We start from the raw sequence: 19,325 nt of genomic DNA, 5'->3' as shown, positions 1-19,325 counted from the left end.
GGGAAAGAGCCCTGACCCCACCTTCTCACGACCCTCCTCTCCCAGCAAGGGTTTGCTCCCGTGTGCACTCGGGTTATCTAGCTGATTCACTGTTGATGTAAAAACAGGGCTGGGCAGGCTATATTGAAAGCCACTGAAAGCGGAGGAAACTAGTCACTAAACCCCGACTATCAGCTGAGAGGTCGCTTCCCGGTAACTCCGGCGAACTGCTAGCACTCTTTCCAGACTGGTGCACGTCCTCGGGGTCTGCCCGGGACGCTGAGCTGTTTCAGCTTCTCTCGGCCGCGACCGCTTCCCCCATGCTTGAGGGCGCCGAGCTGTACTTCAACGCGGACCACGGCTACCTGGAGGGCCTGGTGCGAGGATGCAAAGCCGGCCTCCTGACCCAGCGGGACTACATCAACCTGGTCCAGTGTGAGACCCTGGAAGGTAAGCGCCGCTCTTCTCGTCGTTTAAAAAGGAAAAAAGGGATTGATGCTGCCCACTGGAAGCATGGACCAGGGGCTTGGGAGTCCAGGGCGGGTTCTTAGGCCCAGGGTCCAGACTTCAGGGGTCCATGAACTTGGACGAGGAAAAAATATTACACCTCTATTTTCAGTATTCTCTAAGTAAAATGTAGCATTTCCTTTCATTATGAATGTAGGCAACAAATCACGGCGGTTAGTACTTTGTCACCAAGAGAAATTCAGTGTTTTCATATCCTCATACAGTTCTTGCAGATACATTGAGATATCATTTATGTTTTCACTATTTCAAAATTATACTATATATTGCACTCATCCTTGATATTTAATGTCTTAATAAAGAATCACGTTATTACATTTTAAAATATCTTAATAGCTATATTTTAAAATATTTGGTTTCCTTTGTAATACTATGTATTTTCGTTCAACGTATTTATTTATTTATTTTTTGGCTGCCTTGGGTCTTCGTTGCTGCGCGTGGGCTTTCTTTGGCTGCGGCAAGTGGGGGCTACTCTTTGTTGCTGTGAGCGGGCTTCTTATTGCAGTGGCTTCTCTTGTTGCGGAGCCCCGGCTCTAGGCGCATGGGCTTCAGTAGTTGTGGCACGTGGGCTCAGCAGTTGTGTCTCACGGGCTTAGTTGCTCTGCGGCATGTGGGATCTTCCCAGACCAGGGCTCAAACCCGTGTCACCTACATTGGCAGGCGGATTCCCAGCCACTGCGTCACCAGGGAAGTCCCTCATTCTACATATTTATAAATATTATCTGGAGAAGGATATCACCAAACTGTCCAAGGATCCATGGCCAAAAATAATAATAATACCCTAAACCTTGTTCTAGAGAATTTTATTCTATTCTACTTACCAGTATCTATTAATGTGAGAGTATATATATTTGAGGTTTGTCTTTAATGGAGCTTAAGAAAAAATTCAAGAGACATGGTATGTGGTGAGGTCATCCTAGGTTCAAAAGTCCTGACTTTGACCTCTGCCAGGAATAGGTAGGTGACTTGGGGCTGAAAGCCTCTGAGCCTGATTCCTTATTTGTAAAACTTGATGGTAACGCCTGCTTTGCTGAGTTGTTTGGAGAAATAAATAAGGCAGTACATGAGAGAATGTGTTAAGAACTGTGAAGCACTCTACAAATGGAAATTATCTCTTTTTTTTAACCACTTTATGAGGTATGATTGACATGCAAAAAGCTGTACATATTTAATGTATACAACTTGATGAGTTTAGAGATAGGTATACACCTGGGAAATCAACACAATCTATGCCATAAACCCATCCATCACCTCCAAAGGTTTCTTCCTGCCCTCTGTTATTACTGTGTGTGTGTGTGTGTGTGTGTGTGTGTGTGTGTGTGTGTGTGTGTGTGTGTGTGTGTGTGTGTGTGTGTGTGTGTGTGTGTGTGTGTGTAAACTATAGGCTTTATGCTCTACAGTAGATTTCTAGGACTTATTCATCTTGTATAATCAACACTTCATATCCTTCTCCTCATTCCCCCCCCCATTTTGGAAATTATCTTTTTCTTTAAAAAAATTTATTTATTTTAAATATTTATTTATTTATTATTTTTTTGGCTGCGTGGGGTCTTAGTTGCGGTACGTGTGCTTCTCTCTAGTTGTGGTGCACAGACTACAGAGCACATGAGCTCAGTAGTTGCGGCACAAAGGCTTAGCTGCCCCGCTGCATGTGGGACCTTAGTTCCGCAACCAGGGATTGAACAAGCATCCCCTGCATTGCAAGATGGATTCTCAACCACTGGAATACCAGGGAAGTCCCTGGAAATTATCTTTAAGCTACAGTATTTTCAAAGGCTTACCAAAGATTTCACATTTAAATATATAATATTTTTATTATTAAAAACACTACATTTGTTTACTTTGAAACATGCTTATAAAATTAATATAATAATGTCAATAATAGGGTGCTTTAAAACGTCTAGATTATTCTAGAAAAAACAAGAAAACACTAAGGATCAAGACTGCCAAGAAGGGTATTAGAAGGCAAAATAAAACAAAAACTCAGAGGTGACTTTGCAAGCTTCTCAAGTAGGGCTGATGTTCCTGAGGTCACCTTATGGTTCTGACCAGTTAGAGCCAGAGTTAAGGCAGAACTGCCCAAGTTGAGGGAGACCCTCTCCTTTCATTAGCAATGGAAACAGCTAGACAAATCTTGTAGATGATAACTAATTCTGTTGGCTACAAATAATTACAATATAATCCCAAATCCTAAATCACTTCAGCATATTTAATTAGGAGTTTGGTGTCCGGAGAATGTTAATCATATATATAAAATCAGCATAAATTAAGGTAGAAAAAATTAGCGAACACAGAGCATAATGAATGCTTCCGAGAGAAGCCATTTGAATGAATTCTCAATAGTTTTCAGTCAAGCTTTTAAATGGGCTGAGGAATGCAAATTTAAACATAAACAATACATGAAATGTCTTCATGATACAAAGCAACGTTTAGCCAGCTCACTAAAGAATTCAGAGAGAAACCACCCTCAGCTTCAGTTTGGGGGAGAAGGAAAGGTTTCAGACCCTTTTGAAGACCCGAAGAATGAACTTCTTAGAAAAATACACACAGGTGCATACATATAGAATTTTCCATATAGCATCAGGTGGTCATGGACCACCTGAAGTCATCCTACACCCCGAGTAAGAAACCCTCTTATATACACCATTGCTTTATTGTCATTGTATCTCATGGTTTCTACCTTTCTTTCCTCCCATTAATATATATATATTTTTTCAACCATTCGTTTTACAATTGTGTTTGAATCTGTTGCCAGTCTGTTCGGAGACTCTTAGGAATATCAAATATGAGCCATCAAACTATAGGTTATAATGATGCATGAGAAAATCAATCTAAATAAAGTAAGGGTTTCATCTCCTCAGTTAACTGTTGAGGACTCTGAGGCTTAGAGTGGCTGTGACTAATCTAACCACCTTGTCAGGGGAGGGGTATGCAGACATCTGCATCTGCTTTTCCACTAAAATGTCTGCCTCCTGAGCATGAATGGAAGATACATGAATAGGTCCATGTTTCTCTCAGCTCCTTTTTTTTTTTTTTTTTGCGGTACGCGAACTTCTCACTGTTGTGGCCTCTCCCATTGCAGACCACAGGCTCTGGACACGCAGGCTCAGCAGCCACGGCTCACGGGCCCAGCCGCTCCGCGGCCTGTGGGATCTTCCCAGACCGGGGCACGAACCCGTGTTCCCTGCATCAGTAGGCGGACTGTCAACCACTGCGCCACCAGGGAAGCCCTCAGCTCCATTTTGATATAGAAAATAATGTCTTCCCTGCCTGTTTATTTTATAAGATGTTGGGAAAGAAATCACTTGTGAAAAGCAGTGCAACTGTTGCATCTGTGAATGTACGGAGAGAAACCCATCCACCTTCCGAGCTGGCTTAAGACATGAAGAGAAGAACTCAAGGACACTAATTGAGACAGAAGTTAAGGATTTTAGGATTTGTTTACTTTCTCACATAATATGCATCATACAAATTATGGGTAAAGAAGAGTAGGTAAAACAGTGTCAGGATAGTATTATGTGTTGAAGCAGGCATTTTCTGTAAAGGAAAGCTAACTTGGCAAAGCTTATATTTGCCTTTAGTCTTTTGAAGTCCTCTAGTCTTTAAAAGAAAAGTGTCCTGATACCAACAAGTTGTTTTAGAACCACTTATCAGGAACATATAAGGTTTCAGGTAAATTTGGAAGAGAGAAATATGAAAATTGTCCAGAAAAGCTTTGAAAGATCCTAGTATTTATGATTGTGTGAGTGTGGTCAGAAATATTCATCCACTCCAAGGCCTGACCCTGACTAACAGTGACCTGAACCAGTCACTAGAACCCTCTGTGACTCAGTCCTTCCAGGGGACAGGACAAGAAGCCAGTTCACATGGCCTGTGTTGATGGTACTGCTTGGAGGCTATATTCACATAGAAAATTCTTAAAAAGTAACTTTTAAAACAAGTTCTTTAAAATTAACTTGAACCAAAATAATAATGTTAAAGGGACATAAAATAGTCTTTAGAAGAATTAACACTCCTAGTTTTTTTAATTAAAACTTTTTTTAGAGCAGTTGTAGGTTCACAACAAAATTAAGGAGGAAAGACAGAGATTTCCTATATAACCCCTACTCCCACACATGCATAGCCTCCCCCTTATCAACATCCGGTACCAGAGTGGTGCATTTGTTATAATCAGTGAACCTACACTGATACATGGTAATCACCCAGAGTCCAGAGTTGACAATTCAGTCACTCTTGGTGTTGTACGTTCTAATGGTTTGGACAAATGTATAACGTGTATCCACCACTATTGTATTATACAGAGTATTTTCACTGCCCTAAAATTCCTCTATACTCTGACTATTCTACCCCCTCCCTGACCCCCAGCCCAGCAACCACTGATCACTTTACTGCTTCCCTAGTTTGGCCTTTTCCAGAATGTCACATAATTGGAATCATATAGTAAGTATGTAGCCTTTCCAGACTGGCTTCTTTCACTTAGTGACATACCTTTGAAGCCCCTCCATGTCTTTTCATGGCAACACTGCTATTTTCATCAGATTTTTTTTTTTTTTAATTACAAACAAGACTTTTGTAAGTGTTCTTTCCTCTTCAGAAAAAGGACAAAGTGGTAAAATGAATACTTCAGAGCTTTAGAATTTAGTAAGAAATAGCCTTTTCTAAAATATATGGTGAAAGTGATCTGGCTCTCAGGGTGTGGTAAGAGTGCTCTGGACCCAGCCTTTACCTCTTCCTCTTTGCCATCATTTTTGGGAAGGGGATGAGAGGAGGTGATTATAGCTCACCAACAGTTACTTCCTTTTCAAGGGACATGACCTTCATTACTTTCCAACTGTGCCTTCACATGGGAATTCATATATTAAGCACTTTCTCGTTAGAGCCAAGGAAGTAACGATGGAAAAGAAATAGTCCCTGCCCTAAAAGGGCTCCAAGTCTAGAGAATAAAAATATTGAAAAAATAAGAATCCCTTAATGATAGCAGTTGGGCCTCAAAATTCCAAATGCATGTACACTTGACCTGGTACTTCATGTAGCATTGTTGGGAATAGCAGAAAATGAAAAACAAATCAAATGTCCATTGGCAGGGAACTGGTTAGATAAATTATGGAACAGTCGCAAAATGGGATATTCTGTGGCTACAAAAAGAAAGAAAGAAAAGGAAAAAAAAAAGAAAGAAAAGAAAAAAGCATGAGGACACATACACACTCTAAAAGGACTGATATGGAAAGATAGCTGAGATATATTAAGTGAGGAAAGCAAGGGGAAGAACTGTGTAGCATATGGATACTCTTTACTGAAAAAGGCAGATACATTTAAAATATATTTTCTATATGATTGTCTCGATACAAAGAAACTGAAAGGATTCAAATGAAACTAAAACTAGTAATTTACTGGGGCTAGTAATGAGTGGTGGGGGTGGTGGATAGGTAGGAGACAAGTAGGAGACCTTTCATTGTTTAACTGTATTTATACCTGCTACCAATTTTTTTTTAATTTTACTTATTTATTTATTGTTGCATTGGGTCTTCCTTGCTGCGCGCAGTCTTTCTCTAGTTGTGGCGAGCAGGGGCTACTCTTCGTTGCGGTGTGCGGGCTTCTCATTGTGGTGGCTTCTCTTGTTGCGGAGCACGGGCTCTAGGCACACACGCTTCAGTAGTTGTGGCATGCGGGCTCAGTAGTTGTGGCTTGTGGGCTCTAGAGAGCAGGCTCAGTAGCTGTGGCGCACGGGCTTAGTTGCTCTGTGGCATGTAGGATCTTCGCGGACCAGGGCTTGAACCTGTGTCCCCTGCATTGGCAGGCGGATTCTTAACCACTGTGCCGCCAGGGAAGTCCCCCTGCTACCTATTTTTAAATTAAAAAATTCATATAGAAGGAAGACTCTTATTTCAAAGGGCTTTCACCAAGCTCCTTTAGACATTATTTGTACCTCTAATTATAGTACTTATTTTCTCTGCCTTGTATTAAAAATGCATATACAATACCATGACTTTTCTGTTCAAAAATACTTTTGTCAGTCAGGATAAACTTCACTCAGTTTAAAAGCTGGAGTAGTCTGTCCTATCTCTACCTGGTAAGCATTTCCTCAGAACCCTTCTTCCCTTCTACAGTTATTCCTTCAGCCACAAATTCCATTCACCATCCTGCTTTCCTGGAGAACACCCATTCCTCTTTTAAAGTCTCCACTTCCGAGTCAATTTCTCTATAAATCCTTTTCTGTTGTATCCCTATTGGGACAGAATTGACTACTCTCAATTTTGTGCTCTATTGTGCCTTGTAAAGGACCTAATTCTGTGTAGCATCTGTGATATTTGCATAAGTATGTCACCCTGGGGCAGGACATTTGTGTCATTTATCTATCTAGTCCCCTGAATGATCAGTTAAGGGCTTACCTCCTGAATGAATAAATGAATCTATCCCCTCCTAAATTTAAGCCTTAAGGGCAGAAACTATAAATATGTCTGGTGATAGAGGTGTTAATTAACTAGGTGGGAGAAGCCTTTCACAATGTAAATGTATATCAAATCACCACAATGTACACTTTAAATGTCTTACCATTTTATTTGTTGGTTATACTTCAATGAAACTGAATTTTTTTAAAAAAAGACTTTTTTTTTTAAGGGTAGAAACCACACGTTATACTTTTTTGTCTCCTAGCTTCTCTAGCCCAAGGCTATGTTTTGCACATAGTAAGAATCTGAAAATACACATTAGAAATGTCTGCATGTTTGAGTTTAAGTCCTGACTCTTCTACTTTCTGGCTCTGGGGTGTTAAGCCAGCTGCTTAACTTTTAGTCATGGTGTTTTCTTATCTGATGCTTAGATGGTATCTCCCTGGCCTAACTCCCAGTTACCAGAGGAATTAGAAATTTCTGAAGATGTTTTGTAAACTGTAAACCATAAGAATTCCTGGTAAGTCATAAGAACACCCCCTGAACTGCAGTGTATATACAACAAAAATTAATTTACCCTCTTCTGCTGGACTTTTGAATTCCTAAAATAATCCTTCCATTTCTTGGTTATGGTTAATGGTGTTTGGTATATGATTCTAAGTAGCTGATTCTATTTGCCTTCAAAAGCACTGGTTTGTTTTGGAAATATTCATTCTATAAATAAACAAAACAATTAAAAATATAAGAAGAGTTTAAACCTATAGATAGAAAATATATTTGAAAGTAAACCAAATCTTGAAAGACAGTAGGTTGGGAAAATGCCAGTGAGATAAGGCATAGGAGGTGGGTGGAGGGGAGTTAATATGGCAAGACATTCTAGGTTCTTGGGGAGAATTAATGAACTATAGATAGAAAACGATAAAAGCATATGGATGAGGAGTAAAGCAGTTTGGCTGCAATACTAGCATACTTGGAGAATAAGGCAAGAATTTAGGTTGGGAAATTTTTTGAAGGCCCTTGAAAGTCTAATTATGGAGCTTCTTTTAAAATATTAGATGAGGAGGTGCATTTGAATCTTCAGTCAAATACTTGTAAGCATAGAAAACATGAACAAGTTATTTCTCTGAGCATCGGTTTCTTCATCTATGTTTTTGTTTTGTTTTGTTTTGTATTTTTTCGCGGTACGTGGGCCTCTCACTGCTGTGGCCTCTCCCGTTGCGGAGCACAGGCTCCGGACGCGCAGGCTCAGCGGCCATGGCTCACGAGCCCAGCCGCTCCGCGGCATGTGGGATCCTCCCGGACCGGGGCACGAACCCTTGTCCCTTGTATCGGCAGGCAGACTCTCAACCACTGCACCGTCAGGGAAGCCCGGTTTCTTCATCTATGAGATGAGAATTATTGTTAGGGTTGAGAGATAATGTATATTAAAATCATTGTCAGTGGTAAAATACTCTGCAAATATTATGCAAGTTGCTTTTAATCTGCCTAAAACTCAGTAGTTCCAAGCTACTTATAGGATCATTATAAGATCAAAATATTTCTTAGGAAATATTCTTTGAGGCATGGAATACATGAAGAGAAACAAGTCTGGGAGAATCTATTAAGAGATTGCCACGGTGAGCTAGGTTTATGATATGGTCATTCTAAATGGGGGATATAAGGAGAGGAAATCCAGGAAGATATTAAGGAGCAATGCAGGGGATTTGGAGTTAATAAAGCATCAAAGAGGACTTGAAGTTTTATCACCGTGAGAATGGCAGTACATTAGCAAAAATGGAGGAAGAAGCGTCTGGTTTTATAGATCCTGATATATTTATTAAAATCTGAGTAATTATATGATGGTAGATTCCAATATATTATTTAAGATAATTCTGGTTTAGAGAATAAAAATCAAAGTCTTAGCCAACTGAATCGAATTACTTTGGAAGTAGATGGGTACAAGTGAGGAAAAAAAAGACCCTTCACCTACATCATCTTTTTAAATCCCCACAACAACCCCAAAACATAGTTTCTATACCTATTTTGTAGATGAGGAAACTGAGTTCAGAAAGGTCAAGTAACTTTCATAAGTTCAGTGCCAGAGTGTGGTGAAGAGGCAGGGGGCTGCTCAAAGATAGCACCCTTCACAGGTACCTCTGAAGGTGCTTCCTTGGCATAACCTACCTGGAGTGTGAAAGGTCTGGACATTCATTTTTATAGAGTATCAACAGGAAGCTGCACAGAAAAAAAAAAAAAAAAGACCTATCCAACAAATTAATAAAGAAGAGGTAACAACCAGATAGTTGTCCTGCCTCACTGGCCAAGAGATCTCAGATAATTCCCTGAACCCAGTGGACTGCAACCCACAGAAGATGCATTCTTACTTTATGACCCTGTGTACACACATGCGGGCACATTGCATATACACTACTTTGGGTGATATACTCAGATATTTGTTATAATAGCTCAATCTGTTCTCTTTATGTTATTACATCTGGGACATATAAAATTGATTTAGTTGGTAGTGATCTCACAGTTCTTCATTTGAATAAAAAATGCCACTTGACACACTACTCAGGATAAGCAAAGAGTGTAATTTTCCAAAGTGTGCTCTGTGGGTGTCTCCATTGATTTCTGGTGGCTTGGGACTTTCTGTACCATACTCTTTTCAAAGAAATCATTCAGACTAATGTATTAAAGGCTTTCAGTTCCTGCAGTTAAGAAGCCTTTTTATTCCAAATGTGACCACAAAGCTCTATTCATCACATACCTATTTAGATAAGCATTTAGGGAAATGTGAGGAAAAATATGTGAACCTATTTTAAAAACAATAAAACTGTAAGCATTATTGTCATTACTGACAGATAATGATATTGTCTCAGCAAATATTTCAGGTCTTAAGCTTTTCTTAAGATCTGATTGCAAGTGTCCCTTGGATCATTTTGGGGCTGGTGAGACAGGGCTCCTTCTATCTCAACTGTCTCTCCACCAAGCACAGTATTACAAGGTTGCTTACAGGGTCTGAAACACTTGAGACTTTTTAAAATAAATTTATTTATTTTACTTATTTATTTTTGGCTGCATTGGGTCTTCATTGCTGCACTCGGGCTTTCTCTAGTTGCTGGGAGTGGGGGCTACTCTGTTGTGGAACACGGGCTCTAGGCACGCGGGCTTCAGTAGTTGTGGCACGCGGGCTTAGTAGTTGTGGCTCTCGGGCTCTAGAGCACAGGCTCAGTAGTCGTGGCACACGGGCTTAGTTGCTCTGCCTCACGTGGGATCTTCCTGGACGAGGGACTGAACCCATGTCCCGTGCATTGGCAGGTGGATTCTTAACCACTGCGCCACCAGGGAAGCCCTGAAACACTTGAGGCATTTAATTTCAGAATCTAACTGGCAGCTGAAAGGTTTGGAAGTTATTTTGCTTAAAAGAACCATATGTCACATGAGCAATATACCATGGTTTTGGAAGAAATACCATTTGTGTCACTTCTGTTGGCAAATATTCCTCAGTTCTGAGAAGGCAAACTGTCAAACTGTATAAAAGTCTGACTGTCAAAATAAAAGCCAAAGAAGACATAGCAAAAGAGTATGATTTTTTTTAATTAAGTTAATTAAATAGGTGATTGAGCAATTAAATTCTGCAGTCAATCAGATGAAGAGCATTTCTGTTGCATGACCTACTCCAGACACTGAGGAAGAATGCCTGTCTGCTGAATCTCAGAGACTCAAGAACCACTTGAGTGCCTAACTGCAAATCCACCCTCCCCATCAGCTTACAGAGCAATTAGTTCATAGCCCACAGGGGCTCCCTGTTACCCTCAGGATCAAGGAAGTCACACCAAGCCTTCCTGGGGACAGCCCCTGCTTATTTCTCTGTCTTCACTTCTTACTCCTCCTTCTCTCCCACTAAGTGCTTCAAACCACACTGAACTGTTTTGAGTTTCTTGCACCCACCATACCCATACTAATTCATGGAATGCCTTCCTTGCGCTCTTACATAGCACCTTAAGGCTCACCTCTGGCTTAACCTTCTTCTGGAAACTCTCCTAGGTTTTTTTCCTCTCATCCCTATGCATTTTGCTCTTATTTTCTGTGTTCCCATATATCAAGGTTCTTATCTTTATCACTGAATTTAGTTGTTTGCATCATCTGATTGTCCTGCCTCTACCTCCACCAGATGGTGAGTTTCCTTGAAGATGAGGAATATGTCTTGTCCATTTGGGGCCTCCTGTGGTAACAGCACATAACAGATGCTTAATAAATGTTTGAATGAAAAATACAGTAAGATCCAGGATGCTATATTGTCTCCAGTTGTGTGCTAGATGGTGCCAAAGACATTTTTCTTTTTTTTGCGATACACTGGCTTCTCACTGTTGTGGCCTCTCCCGTTGCGGAGCACAGGCTCCAGATGTGCAGTCTCAGCGGCCATGGCTCACGGGCCCAGCCGCTCCGCGGCATGTGGGATCTTCCCAAACCGGGGCACGAACCCGTGTCCCCTGCATCGGCAGGCGGACTCTCAACCACTGTGCCACCAGGGAAGCCCCCAAAGACATTTTTGATATTCAGATATTTAAGAACACTTATACGTTGGGTACTGCACAAGGAACCAAAAGATAAAAGGTATAACTAAAAGATATAACTAAGAAAGCAGAACTGCATTTTTGGAGTTAACATATTAAGACTTTATAATATCCTGGGACAGGAGCTGTGCTAGAAATATTATCCAAGTACTTTGAAATTCAGCGTGAGATTGAATAATTCTGCCGGACAGAATTAAGGCTTTACAGAACAACTGATAATCTTATTTAACTGATTGGCAATAAATTACAGATTTTTAAGATATGAAGCTGGCTTTGAGTCAATTTATCAACATGATTTTGAGCAGGCTATTAAGCTCTCTGAGCTTCAGTGTTCTTATCTGTAAAGGGGGCTAAAAATCGTTCCTAACTCATAGGGTTGCCATGAGTAGTAAATGAGATAATACACAATTGATACAATGCCTGATACGCAATAAGCACTCAATCACTGGTAGCTATTATTTTAATTCTGAAGGATACATTATAATGAGCAATCTGAAAAGGGGAGGGGGCCAATTCTATAGAGTTCGATGGGATCAGTATTAACAGAAGTGTAGGAATGGAAAACAAATGGTTTGTTCAGGATGAAGTGACAATAAATGAAGTTGGAAATCAATTAAATTATCTGGCAACCAAAAACATTGCCATTTAAAGGACATCTAGCATGGTCCCATGGAAATGATGTTGGAATTCAAGAGTAAGGAGACCCATCTCCTAGTTTAAGCTCCACTACTATATAACTCCCATTTAGACCTGCTGAAACTCAACTCCTTCATCTGTAGTCAAAGGATATTGGTGGCTGCCCTCCCATACCCATGGTAAATATTAGTAATATACTTTTCTTTTCCATCAAGCTGAGATGGAGGCTTAGTATCCTCAAACAGTTTTCCTAGCACTGTTTCCAAATGACTAAGTTGGCTCAGGTAAAACTAATTTGCAATCTCTGGACTAGGTGGTTTTTTATGTTCTTTTGAGCTGCGCTCAATAATTCTAGATTTTTTCAGGTAATTAAAAATTGTTATAGCGTACTAGACTGTGTTAACATGAATTTTTTATTGCTTTAGAGATTGATGCTCAAATCTAAATCATATGTAGACCTTATGTTAAGGTCTAATAAGATAATAATTAAATATGCATTTGTTATAAAGTTACCGTACTTTCAATTAATGTTGTAAAGGTTATTCATGCATGTTCAAAATTTAACCTGATTTGGGGTTTCATTTAATTTCAGATCTGAAAATTCATCTCCAGACCACTGATTATGGCAACTTCTTGGCTAACCAAACAAATCCTCTTACTGTTTCCATTATTGACACGGAGATGAGAAAAACGCTATGCAGAGAATTTGAGTATTTCCGGAATCATTCCCTGGAGCCCCTGAGCACCTTTTTCACATATATGACGTAAGTGATAGCAGGAGGCCCTACTCCTCCCCAGTGTGATTGTGCAAACAACCCCGAACAGTTAACAGGTGGGGTGTTAGGCGGACATGAGGCTTAAGACCTCTTCTACTGTTTGAAAGTTTGAATACATTCAAATCTGAGCAACTGATAAGCTCACAGAGCTGCATTTTCACTGTTAGAATATAGATTTCATTTATTCATAAACATGATTAGATAGGTGGCTATGGCCTCCATGTAAAGCAGTGTTTCAGTTTTCATTCTGCTGATGCGTGAAGGTAGATATTTCAGATCGCTTGTCAGGGTGGGGTTGAAATATCACAAATCGTTCTTAAAGTCACACCTACCCTTTCCTGATTCCTCTTCAACAGCATAAGGAGTTCCCATCACAGTTATATGTGTTTTATTTTTAATCCCTCTCCATCACCAGTGGTTCCAATCTTTCAGTGTGAAGGCCCTTCTTTTTAAAAAATGTTTGAATTTCTACACAATAGCAAATTGTATTTCTTAATCCAGTTAATAGATTATATCCAGCGCTCAAAACTTTGGGCCTCTCTAGTTGTCTTAGCTGACAAACTGGGAACAAACGCCCGCAATAGATGAGCTGTTTATCATGTATATACAATTTAGATGTAATATACAAAGTTATGATTACTAGATCCAGGGCCTCGACTGGTTGAGAAAGGAATAAAATAAAAAATATCCCTTCATTCCACATGTCCCCTCCTTCCCCACTCAGTTCCGTTCCCTAAAAGTAGGTATTTCTCAGTTTCTTATTATTTTTCTAAAAAAAAAGGTACATTGTGTATATATATTAATGCACACTCAACCCACCCTACCCCCACATTTTCAATTTATACAAACGGAATCAGTTTTTTCCCACTTAATATTTGTTAGAAATATCCTCATCAATGTCATACTTTTTTAAATAACTGCATAGAAGTCCGTGTTTGGTACATATCATGACTCCATTTATCAGGCATCTATTAACAACTAACTAACTTTTTTTTAATTACAAAATGTTTTGCAGCTAGCTTATTACTTGTAGGTCTTGAATTTATTTCTAAGCTAAATTTCTAGCAGTGTGAGTAGTGGATCAAAGGAATGCCCCGTTTTTATCTTTAAAAAATTTGCTAAGTTGAACCATCCCAACAGCGCATGAGAGGGTCTGCAGCCTTAACCATTACCAACATCACATACTACCTTCTTAAGTTTTGCCCTTCCAATAGGTTAAAAACCGTATCTCTGCTTTAATTTATATTTTTTTATTAGCAAAAGGGAACATCTTTTCACACTTAACTAGTCATGTGTATTTGCTACCCGATCAAATACTTTTATTTGCTACCTGACCAAATACTTTGTCTATTTTTTTTATTGGGTTATTCAGCATTTTTTGTTTATATATAAAAGCTCTTTTTAAGTTAAGAAAGCTAACCTTTCATCATATGTGTTGAAAATTTATTTTCTCAGTTTGATATAATATAATTTTATTTTTATTTTTATATTGTTTGTTTGCTGTAGGAACATTGAAATTTTTTAATTAGCTATAACCGGCAGTCTTTTCATTGTACAATCTTTTGATTATTGTGTCCTGCTTAGAAAGGCCTTCTCCACTCCAACTCATCAATAAACTCACCTGTCTTTTCTTCCATTTTTTTGCTGTTGTTGTTGATGTTTCATTTTTTACGTTTAAAACTTTGATTCATCTAAAATTTATTTTGGTGTAAGGAATGAGACTAGAGATCCAGCTGAAATTGTTCTTCCCACATAGTGATCCAGTTGTTCTGTACCATTTCCGTAAATAAGCAAGTAGAAGAAATGATCATAATTCCAGGCAGGAAGTAACCACTGATGTCCCTGAGACATGTTGTTAGTGCCTGTGTTCCTTGTTTGTGCAGTCAATCCTCCTATCAGCACTGTAGTATAGAATTTTATTTATAGGCAAGACACAGATGCTGACATTTTTAAAGACTCCACCAATATACAACTAGTCAGGGATGAAGATTAGATATGAACTTGGGTCTGACTCAGTCTAAAGCCCAAGTACTTTTTTTGAGAATTCTGGAAGGGCCGACATTGTTGCCAGGCCTGGAAATGGAGTAGAATTTGGAGATTCGGGAGAAGGCTGAACATCTGGGGTTGACGCATGAAGAGGGAAGGATTCTGCCTGCATGAGGAATAACTGGTCAGTTTGGGCTGGAGTAGGCTGTGCAAAAAGGGAAGGAGAGAAATGGGGAAGGGAGGCTAGAGAAGTAAATTCCAACCAGATAATGGAGTCTTCAGTGGCCAGGCTAATGAAGCTGGCCTTTATAACATCAGAGTATTTTTCATGTATGTGTGTGTTGTTGGTATCTGCAAGGCCTTTCCTTAAAAATAAAATCTTTAGCAGAAACCCCAAATGTAGGAGAGACAAAAGAAAAGGCCAGGTTTGTTCCCAAGATTTATTCCTCTCCATAACAGTTGGGGTGAAGTAGAATGCGCTTGAGCTTTGGACTGAGTCAGATCCGAGTTTATATCTAATCTTTTTTTTTTTTTTTTTTCGCGGGCCTCTCACTGCCGTGGCCTCTCCCGTTGCAGAGCACGCGCAGGCTCAGCGGCCATGGCTCACGGGCCCAGCCTCTCCGCGGCACATGGGATCTTCCCAAACCGGGGCACAAACCCGTGTCCCCTGCATCGGCAGGCGGACTCTCAACCACTGCGCCACCAGGGAAGCCCTATATCTAATCTTGAATGGCCGCCTGTGAGAGAGGATTTGTAAGCAGGGAAGCCTCCTGCAAAAATGTCTGGCATGGGTAATTATGAAGACATTAAAGATTCCTGAGCTTTAAGACAACATGGCCATAGTTGTGTAACAGTAAAAATGATAATCCAAATGCTAGACACCATTTATGAACTATTTCTATATGCCAAGGCTCTGCTAAGTGCTTTACAAACATTGTCTCATTTAACCCTCATGACAAGTCTTATTCAGTTCTGATCATCACCATTTTAAGGATGAGGAAACGAAAACTTAAGTGCAATAACTTGCCTAAGTCACAGATCTAAAAAGTGGAGGAGTCATGATTTGAAATAATTAGCAGTAGGCTTTGTAAAATTATTTTGCTCAGATTTTAGATGAGTTCGGAAAATCTGACCTGTGATGATGACAGGGGACAGTCCAATTTTAACTGAATGAGAAAGCTGCCAGGCTTTGTACTTTTTAGGTTGCAAGACGATCTCACATGATGAAAATTTTCCCCAAATATGTGAAGAGACGCTCCAGCTCTAAGAATGACTCTGAGTCATTTGGTCAGTGGTTCCTCTTACGTGATGTTTCCACGATTTATTGCTTCCTAATTATAGAATCTTAAACCTGGAAGGAGCCTTAGCATTAATTAGCCTTCTTATTTCACAGCAAACTACCATGTCAATCTAGTTAAAATATACTGTTTCTAAAAAAAATTACTTAAAATTCCAAATATTTCTAGTCATTAGTGATGTTTAAAAACTGTGTATAAGAATTCAGACAGTCACAAATACCTGGGTAGAATGTTAATAAAAAATAAGACGTGGAAATGTAGTTTTGGTAGAATCAGCATTGTTAGTAATGGACATGTTTTAATTTATCTTCTGCCTCTCTCTGTCTCTCTGTCTCTCTCTCTCTCGGCTGTAAACTCTTTGAATTAGTTCTTTTAGTATCTCTATCTGGACTTACAAGTATATAATGGGCACTGAATATTTGCTGAATCAATATATAATCCTGTATTTAGCAGTATCTTACACATACATATAGAAACATACTTTCAGACAGTTCAGGATTTTATATTTTATATAGTACTTGAGAATTGGTTATTTACTGGCCCATATGTTAGGGGTAAAAACCAAATGTCATGCCTGCAGATACATTTTGTGTGACCAGGTCAGGCTTTACAGTAATTTTTTAAAATATGTTTAATTAAGGCTTGCATTCTCCAATTAGCCACAGTCACCAACACTCCCTTTTGTCTTATGATCTTCAGGTATTTAGGTTACTTATCAGACATCTGACCTAGATGTTTTACCTACATCTCTACACAAAGAAGTGTTTATATCTCCAGTTTTCAAACTAGAGAAACTGAGGCTCAACATATTCATGTATATTTCAAAGTCACAACATTATTAAGAGATTTGGAAGGGATTTGATTTCAGGTCCATCATTCTAGAAAACTAATGATCTTGTACTGGCCCAATAGTTTATAAAAAGGCAAGTAAATCAGAAATATCTGTGGGCCTTTAAAAAAATAAGTATATTTCTGATCCCTATCCCAGGAGATTCTGACCCAGTTGGCCTTGGAGTGGGGCCCACCTGTATTTTGGAAGGCATGCAGGTTATTCTGATGTGCACCCCTAATTAAAAATGTCCCATTATGGTGCCTCAACTTTATGACTTGGAAGTCACTTTCACAATTATTCTTATGAGTTTTTCACCACAGTTAATTACATGGATAGGATTATCTCCTTGTCAGAGACCAGAGAGCTCAACTGCACTGAAACCGAGGTCTTCTGAATCTCAATCTGTGGTTGGTTCCACCGTGTCGTGTGATTTGCCAACACTGGCAGCATCCAGCTGCGCTCTGCAGAACCTAAAGATGTGTTACCATAACAAAAGGTAACAAAGGTATGTGTGCAGGACAGTTGTCCAATAGTTCTGAAACTATTTTTCTTATTTCTCTTTTAGAACATGTTGCAAAGTCAAGTGTCTGTCTAGCGCCTATGAACTCCCATCAAATAGGATTACTTCCTGCCCTATTAGGAAATGGCCCAGGGCATCATTATGAAAATGATTAAGTCAACCCTAATAGAGATGGTCTAAATTTAAGGTGGTATGATAAATATAATCTAAGCATTGCACATGCGTGTGATATAATTACTGTATATGTAAAACTTGTTTTGAAAATCTGGAATGGATATTTTTAAATGCCTAATAGCAGGAAGATCTGGAGGTCTTATGTACTATAATTATACACAGTGGTGTGAAACAAAGGAATGAATCCAATAGCATTTTAATGAAGAGACTATGTAATATAGGCTTGGATTATTTTATTTTTCTTCCCTCCTACTCAACACTTTCCAGCAGCATTTCAATTTCTCCTATCTTTTGAGATTAGCCATCTGACTAGAATAACATTTTAATATTCAAAATACTAATTTTATTTTAAGATTGTTTTAATCTCTTGAAATAATCAAATTTTCTCAATATAGGATGACCAAGGAAATAGAATATTCAATACTTCACAGTAACATTGGCCAAGAATCGTAGGTTAAGGACCACACAGTGAAGAAATCTTTAGAGATTCATTTATGAAAGCTAACCAAAGTTCTTAACTATTCCAGTGACACTTTATAACCCTGCTGTAGGCTTTGAACTGTGCTGTACATTAGGAGGCTGTATACCTTGGTTTGCCCTAAAGGGTTTCTCAGGATGAGGTCTTTTGATGCTCAAACCAGGAAAAACCTCAGCAAACTGGATGAGTTGGTTACCCCATCACTTGTTAGTCAAAACATAAATAACCTAATTCTGAGTCACTAAGAACTTACATTCTAATGGAGCAAGCATATGTGTCCACAAAGGGTGAAAAGATGACAGAATTAAACAACAGCTATAATAGAGACTTGAACATTCAGTTAGAGGAGTCTGGAGGATGAAATAACTAAATCTTCTTTTAAAAGATTTTGCAGAGAAAGTAGAATTTGAACCAGTATTTCAGCGGGCATCTGATTAAAGGAATACATGTACATCAGTGAGGCATGATAAGATTGTGTATCTTGAGATAAGTCATCTCAGGTGTGGCTGGAGCCCACACAAGAGCAGGAGCATGGACTGGGGAACGAGAGTAAGAGCCTGGCCTGATTTAGGGCTCTGGCCTAAGTCTCTATAAGTAACAATCAAGGAAGGCTTTTCAGAAAGCCTTCAAGTGCCCAAGTCCTTGTAGCCAGTAAGTAGTAGAGATGCTAAGATGCGACATCGGGGCTCTCCAAATAGCATTTCAAAGGTGCTACTTTGACTTTTTTGTTTGTTTTTACTTTTCAACTCTTATTGCCTTGAAAAGTGAGGGTTAATGATCTGATACATATTTTAGGAAAATGATTCTGTTGGTATTGTGAAAGATGTGTTAAAGAAATGAGGCTTGAACCAGAGAAACCATAGAGGAAGATATTTTTAAAGTTTAGAGTGGAAATATTGATAGTAGAGTTAAGAAAGAGGGGACAGTGGTTAGATGCATCTGAGAGGTAGACAACAGAATTTAGTGCCTTGATTTATGACGAATGAGAGAAAGCAGTCAATGATTCCTGGAAATTCTAAGCTAAGGGAAGAAAGAATTTGCAAGTCAGAAAAAGGATTTTGTTATTTCTAATCAAAAAGAATAAGCCCATTTAAGTTAGATAAAATTATATGAATAAATTAATCATTCTTAATCTCACCATGATTTGACATATTTTTACACTCTTTCTATACA

The 19,325-nt window shown here is 39.1% G+C and overlaps 1 protein-coding gene across 1 annotated transcript in view; it reads left to right on the top strand.

Moving 5' to 3' along the window:
• The first annotated feature begins 232 nt into the window (after positions 1-232).
• The window catches only part of ATP6V0D2 (ATPase H+ transporting V0 subunit d2), a 45,700-nt gene continuing 26,607 nt past the window's right edge, over positions 233-19,325 (top strand). The window contains exons 1-2 of the mRNA XM_007461725.1: positions 233-429; positions 12,681-12,852. Of these exons, the coding sequence (XP_007461787.1) occupies positions 300-429; positions 12,681-12,852 (302 nt within the window). The 5' untranslated portion in view covers positions 233-299. The remainder of the gene's footprint in view (positions 430-12,680; positions 12,853-19,325) is intronic.

Source organism: Lipotes vexillifer, unplaced genomic scaffold (assembly GCF_000442215.2).
Source record: "Lipotes vexillifer unplaced genomic scaffold, Lipotes_vexillifer_v1.1 scaffold163, whole genome shotgun sequence".
NCBI classification, from domain to species: Eukaryota; Metazoa; Chordata; class Mammalia; order Artiodactyla; family Lipotidae; genus Lipotes; species Lipotes vexillifer.
Note: the sequence above shows the minus strand (reverse complement) of the source record. Positions and strands in the feature narration are given on the sequence as shown.